The 6,997-nt window shown below is 54.8% G+C and overlaps 1 protein-coding gene across 1 annotated transcript in view; it reads right to left on the reverse strand.

Moving 5' to 3' along the window:
• The window catches only part of PLEKHA6 (pleckstrin homology domain containing, family A member 6), a 134,127-nt gene that overhangs the window by 6,867 nt on the left and 120,263 nt on the right, over positions 1 to 6,997 (reverse strand). Inside the window, exons 21-26 of the mRNA XM_010854252.1 lie at positions 5,632 to 5,761; positions 5,248 to 5,354; positions 4,235 to 4,411; positions 2,631 to 2,798; positions 2,411 to 2,544; positions 1,776 to 1,921 (exon numbers count right to left, since the gene is read on the reverse strand). Coding sequence (XP_010852554.1) covers positions 1,776 to 1,921; positions 2,411 to 2,544; positions 2,631 to 2,798; positions 4,235 to 4,411; positions 5,248 to 5,354; positions 5,632 to 5,761 — 862 coding nt within the window. The remainder of the gene's footprint in view (positions 1 to 1,775; positions 1,922 to 2,410; positions 2,545 to 2,630; positions 2,799 to 4,234; positions 4,412 to 5,247; positions 5,355 to 5,631; positions 5,762 to 6,997) is intronic.

The raw sequence follows: 6,997 nt of genomic DNA on the forward strand, positions 1-6,997 counted from the left end.
GCCACAGGTCGGGGCGGTGGGGACAGGGTAAGTCTGAGGTCTGGCCGGGCCACAGCCCTGTTTTAAATAGTTGGGGTTTTGGCAAAAGCAGGGTGACCATTTGCTTTCCGCACACAGACTCTGGAATGTAAGCCCATGTGTATCAAGGGAGAATCTGAAAAGCCAGGGTGAGCTTTGTTTTCACAGCGCCTTCGGTAGGGGAGCTGTAGCAGGGAAAGCCAGGGGCTGGGGAGGGGCAGAGAAGTTTTAATAGCGCCGTCTGTTCTAACTCTTGAAACAGGAAGTTGCCTTTTGCCCAGAGCATGTGGAATTTGATCTTTGGAAGGTTCGGGTTCATTTTGTAGCTAAACTACAGGGCCGTTGACAGAAGCTTCCTTGTAGCCAAACTGGTTCTGCTGCCTTTTGGCTGCAGGATGGGGCTCTCTGAAGCCTATCACTTCTCTTGCTCTCCTCTCCTGCCAACTGAGAGCTTGTTTCTGAAAGATCTCCAAGGACTTTCCCTGGCCACCCATTCTAAAGTCCATTTACACCCCAACTGCTAGTAGCTTCTCTCTTAAAGCTTACTTAGATCCCTTTTGCTGTATCTCAAAACGCTTTGGTTTCTGAAAATATCCATATTTAAAATAGCTAGAAAAACCACAAAAGGCTCCTGCTTCTACTTTGGCTGCTGCTATTTCAAATAATATGACCCCCAGCACTGGGACTACCGCTCCCACAGCAGGGGAGCATTTACTGAGCAGTTACTGAGCGCCAGGCACGGTGCTAGCTGCTTAGCACCCCTTGTTTCCATCCTCACACCACTAGACAGGTATCTTGATTTAAACTTTACAGATGCAGAAAAGAGCCAGGACTGAAACCCTGTGCCACTAACATGAAAAGCCTTTCCTTCCTCTGTGCGTCTAGCCACGATCCTAATCTGACACTCACCCAGGGCATTAGAACTGTGGCCAGCACGACTAAAGTTACCACAAGCCTGGCATCCATCTAGGGCATTTGTCTTGGCTGGCCTTTGGAGCCTTCCCCCTCTCCATCCGAAGCACCTTTCATGTTGAGGAAGAGGGAATATTCTGTGTCCCAGGCTTTGTGACTTGACCACTTCCTCCACCACAAAGCCTCCCATTCACAGAGTCTCTTCCATTCTTCCCAATTACATTCTCCTCTTTTCCAGGATGCTTCCCTTCAGACGGAAGAGAAGTTAATTCTACTGGCTACACCCTGTAGTGTCCACTAAGACCCCCTAGCCTTTGTATCAGTGTGAAGTCAGCTCCTTACACTCATCTTTTCTTAGCAGGAAAGTGGGTTTGGGTCAATAGCCACGGTGGTGACTCTATTGGCTACTTGTACCATCTTCCCTTTTCATTCCTGCTATTTGCCTGCAGCACGAATGGGAAGTTGGAGAATGCCCTGGAACACTGGCCCTCACTCCGCCACACTCTGGCACACACTTGTATATCTCCGCATCAGGCTCAGTCATCACCCCTTCTCTGGGCCTTTCCTGGACCTGCACAGGTACAGCGGCTCCCTGCACTCCCCACACGGCCTCTGGCCATTCCGCCAACCAGCAGCGAGGCGGGTCATGGTGACTCGGAGCTCCCAGATGTCAGCGACTCTGGTCCCTTCGCACCCCGTGAGCCTAGCACAGTCCCTGGTGCTCAACAAGCGCTCATCCTGACCTCAAGGAACACTGCCCTGCTCTATGCTCGCCCCTGCCACACTGCCTCCCCTACTCCTGGGCAGCCGGTCTCCCTGGCAGAGCGAGGCCCAGCCCCTCTCACCAGACAGCATGCGGCCTCTGCGGGAGGCCTCGGTCGCCAGGGCACAGGAGATTTCAATCCGCTTCTCCTGCTCCTGCAGCTGGCTCTCTGAGTCCTGGGGCACGTCCACAAAGTCCCCCTCGCCGACGGGCACCACGTTCTGCATACTGAAGAGGCACAGACACACAGACATGGAGGGGGCAGGATGGTCCAGCTGGCTTGGGGGACCTGCGGGCTGAGGGTGGTGGGAGTCCAGGGGCCTGTGAGTGTGCAAGCCTGTCCCCTGGGGTGAGTAGGACCCTGGCAAAATGCATGTCAGGACCCCTGCCTGCAACATTTCAGAACGAACTAGAAGGTTTAAGAGAACACTCAGGGCAGCCTTGATGGGGAAAAGAAGTCAGCAGAGGGCAACTCATCCGTTTGTCTTGATGAGAGCACATGCATGCGCCCAGGAGGTCTTTGTGGCACCGAGGGCTGCGTCACCGACCCAGCCACGTGTCTCGGCCCAGTCTGCCGCCTCAAACCACTTCTTCCACGGTGGGAGGCTTGGGAGAACCAACCACATGTCCGGGCACTGGATTCAGTAGTGCTAGTGCCCTCGATGTCCTGGGTGCCAGGGTGGGTGGATTAGGTAGAGGTCACCCGAGGCCTGTTACCTGGACTTGGCAATGAGTGTCTTGATCCTCTCCACCTTCTTCTGCTTCTCCTTCAGCTCCTCTGGGCTCAGGGGCATGTCGGGCTCCAGGTCAATGTACCGCTCAGGGATGAGGACTTTGTCCGGGGTGGAGAGCTGTGGAGAGACGCGGTCACCACCTCCACGCCCTTCTACGGTCCCCCCACCCCCACCCTGTGCTGCTCTTGCAGGACGCTGCTCACCTCCTTGTTGATATCCACGTCATAATGCTGGGGCTCCAGCTCCATCTTGCGGAGCCGGGCGATCTCCTCCCTCGGAGTCTCGTAGGCCTGCCCGCCGGGCTCCTCGGCTCGCAGCGCCGCCTCCAGGTTGGAGATGTCTACCTCGTGGATGCTGCGGTGGCGGCGCACCTGGGGGGAGGCAGAGTCAGGACCATGCGGGGCCTGTGTCCCGCTGCCTCCAGGCAGCCCCAACCACGCCGGGGTCCTCACCGGCCCTGCCCAGCACGCCTGACCTGGCAACCACCCCACTGTACCCACCACGCCCACTGCAAAGCTACCCTCCTTCCGTGGTGCTCGTCCAAAGCCTGCTCGCCTACAAGGGTGCAGAGGAAACACCTCATCACTGTCTCCCGTCAGTGCTTGTCTCTCTCCGCCCGCCTCCCCTGTGTTCACATCCTGTGCCATATATTTTGAGTAACGGAATCAGTGTGTCTTACATGGATCTCTAGCCTTATCACGTGAAAAAAGGGCAGGATTTATGGGTCATAATTTTTCTGTATTTCTGAAATTTAGTGGAAAGAGAAGTTAGCCCCATAGTTTGGGCTATTCTTAGCTCTGCACTTAGGAGCTGTGTGGCCCAGAGCTCCTTAATTTCTCATGACTTTTTCCCCGGTCTCTAAAATGGGGACAAAAGCCCATCTAGTCAAAGCTATGGTTTCTCCAGTGGTCATGTATGGATGTGAGAGTGGGACCATAAAGAAGGCTGAGAGCAAAGAATTGATGCTTTCTAATTGTGGTGCTGAAAACTCTTGAGAATCCCTTGGACTGCAAGGAGATCCAATCAGTCAATCCTAAAGGAAATCAACCCTGAATATTCATTGGAAGGACTGATGCTGAAGCTCCAATACTTTGGCCACATCATTTGAAGAGCCAACTCAGTGGAAAGGATCTTGATGCTGGGAAAGATTATAGGCAAAAGAAGGGGGTGACAGAGGATGAGACAGTTAATTAGCATCAGCATCTCGATGGACATACATTTGAGCAAGCTCCAGGAGATAGTGAAGGATGGGGAAGGCTGGTGTGCTGCAGTCCATGGGGTCGTAAAGAGTCTGAAACGACTTAGTGACTGAACCACAACAACAGTGGGGGTAACACTTCCTAGTCCAGTATCCTTGAAACGACTAAACGAGACAAAAGGGCTTGGGACCTGTACTGCAGCATGTGCTGGTGCGCTGTGATGATGACCTTCTGCCACCCCCAGCCCAATGTTAAGGGCACAGGAAATGCTCTAGAAACATTAGAAACATCTAGGCTGTGGATTCTGTACTATTCTCTATTCAATGAATTTTGTATAATTCACTTCAACTAAAACAATCAAGGCATTTCTTTTTGTGAGTTATTTTTCTTAAAACACTAAAGAGGCAAACGCTTGCTGCAGTATGTCTTCTGCCCAGCGTGGGAGAAGCTTCCCCAGGTCTCCCAGTTGCCTGGCTTGGGTCCGTCCTGGCCCCTCCCTGCTGAAACCTCCTCCTCCTCCAGGCCCCTCCAGCTGAGGTTGACCATGCCTGGTAGTGGGCAGTGCTGGCAGACGCCAGGCCATGTCTGTGGGGCCGGGAGGACGTTACCACTTTATAGGCAGGCCGGGCGCCGGGGTCGGGGGCCGGGCTGGGTGGGAGCTGCAGACTCCTCCGCTTGTCCCTCGCAGAGCCGCTCTGACGCCGCCGCATGCGGTCCATCTGCTCCTCCACGCTCATTTTGGCCTTGCCCTCGCAGGGAAACACAGCACTCTTGGGGCGCTCCTGCTGCGGGGGGAGGACAGGGCTCGGACTGGTGCCCTCCCCTGCCCTCCGACTTTTTACCTGCCAGTATCCCTTAAAATTTCCCTTCTCTGGGAAGCCTGCTGGTAATGAGTTACATTGTGAACCCCGAAGAATACATCTAAGTCCTAACCGCAGTATCTGTGCATGTGACCTTATTTGGAAATGGAGTTTTTCCAGGTGTAATTACGCTACGGAGCCCAAGATGAGATCATTTTCAAATGTGGTGTGTTCTAAATTGAATAATGGGTGCCTTTATAAGCAACAGGAAAAAGAAGACATATAGAGTAGAAAGTGATTGAAGGTGGGGCAGAGATTGGGGTGGCGTGTCTACAAGCCAAAGAATGTGTCTACAAGCCAAATGTTGCCAGCAACAACCAGAAGGCAGGAGGGCAGCACGGAATGGGTGTTTCCTCAGCCTGCACACACAGCCCACCTCAGACACCTTGATTCTGGATGCTGGCCTCTCTAATGGTGACGGAATAATTTGTTTTCAGTCACCATATTCGTGGCATTTTGCTAACTTCCTAGGAAACTAATACAGTGCCTCTGGCCAGCACATGTATCTTTGACCATTGACTTTAGCGTTTGTTTCATCAGTGGCACATTATAACAATTTTGTTCAATATGATATCTTGATTATGCACAGCTTCCTCGTCTCATGGCATGTTTCCTTGAAGCACTCCCCTGCTTCCCTTCTGTCTTGTTCTACTTTCCTCCTCTAGCTCCGGGCTTCCTGAACTGTGACAGGCGGCCACACAGAGGCTGACTCCCAGCCCAGCTCGGGCCGCCAAGCTCGGGGCCTGCGGGCGTGCACTCACCCGGGAGGAGAGGCCATTGGTGAGCCCGTTGGCACTCCTCCTCACCACCCTCGACGGGGTCACTTCTTCATCGGTGGGTGACTTGGTCCGTGGGGGTACGATGCCCACTGCAGGGAGACACAGTGGCCAGTGGGTCCCACAAAGAGGGACACAGGGCTGCCCGCTCCTCATAAGGGCTCGGCCCCGCCCCTTCTCAAGGAGACTCGGCCCCGCCCCTTCTTAGGGAGGCTCGGCCCCGCCCCTTCTCAGAGGGGCTCGGTCCCGCCCCGCTGCAGAGGTGGAGGCCCAGGTGGGGAAGCGCTTTCTTGGGTGTGAGCGAGCACCTCTCTGGGCTCCCCCCTGGTGCGAAGCCTTGCTTCTAGGGGACAGCGGGGCAGGGGGTACCTTTGTTGAGAGCCGCCTGCTTCTCTGCCTCAACTTCTTGCCTGGTGGACACAAGGCTGATGTCTCTAGAGGTGTCCAGGGGGGATGTCTGTTGGGGGTCTCTCTTGCTTTGCTCGTAGCTTGCCTTGGGCTAGGGAGAAAGGATGAGAAGATGGATGGACGGACTGTGCTACAGTAACCTCGGAGAACTTGGCCCTGGGTGGTGATGCTTTGTTTTGCAGTGGTTGGAGTGCCAACCTTTGAAAGAGACATGGAGCAGGGAGACTGTGCACTCACTGGCAAGTGGGCAAGGATGCACTTGAGCCTCCCACCCATGCCAATGTGGGGCCCTCTTGTGGAATGAGGGCTCAGGGTCTCCAAGAGGCCCCCAGTTGAGGCTCATCAGAGAAATTCCCTCATGGCAAACATGAAATGTACAGACTTGCTGTGAGCCAGAGGAGGAACGACTGGAAGAGGGGGCCACAAAACCAAAGATCTCTGAGGATTCTATCGGGTTTTCCCACAAGAAAACCAGATGAGTTTTGTGGGAAGGAAAAGGGCATTGGGGTTGTGGACTCCCAGAACCGTGTAACTAGACCAGAGGTCAGAAACTAGCTCTGGCCCAACTGGAGAGCTTGGGTGAGTCCTACCACCTGTTTTTGTCTGTAAAACTGAGGTAATGATGCCTGTCCTGCCCACCTTACCAGGCAGACCCTCAGGGTTGTGCATATTACCAGTAAATGGCTGAGCCTGTTTTACGACTCTTTCTACTCAGCATGCAACCTCTTCCAAGCCTAACTGCACATTTCTCCTGAACCTTGGCTAGCGATTCAGGTGAGAGAAGGAGCCAGAACAGGGGAGAAAGTGTGTGTATCCTTACATTCCGGGGGCTGGTGAAGCCCAGAGACACAGGCAAGGGGAGAAGGAGAGCGTGGGGGGAAGGGGGCTGAGGTGGACCAAGGCAGGAAGAGACCAGAACGGCACTGGTGGGGATGGGGCATCGCAGGGTCTCTGCTGTCGGTCACGCTGGCAGGGAGAGGGCCCCAACCCACCACCTACAGCCATGGGCTGCCATGGGGCAGGGCAGCAACGCAGTTTTCCATTGTCCACAGGAAGCAAAAGGGGAAAGAGGGCCGGTATGAGGGCCTCAGCCATCCCTTTGCTCATCCCAGAGTCTGACTAGACAGAGGCCAGGAACGCTGAGCTGTGGGAAAGTCAACCCTGGCATAGGGTCAGTGACTTGGTCTCCTGCAGGCCGTTCCCTCCATCCCTGCCCTCGGGGCCCGAGGGCGCTGGGTACCTGACCCCTGGCTGTCTCACCACCGCGGTGCCAGGAAGGGGAGTTGGGGTGCGGCCAGAAGCGGCTCTCGCTAGGGAGTGGAGGCAC

The sequence above is a fragment of the Bison bison genome, unplaced genomic scaffold (genome assembly GCF_000754665.1).
Source record: "Bison bison bison isolate TAMUID 2011002044 unplaced genomic scaffold, Bison_UMD1.0 scf7180017864338, whole genome shotgun sequence".
NCBI lineage: Eukaryota > Metazoa > Chordata > Mammalia > Artiodactyla > Bovidae > Bison > Bison bison.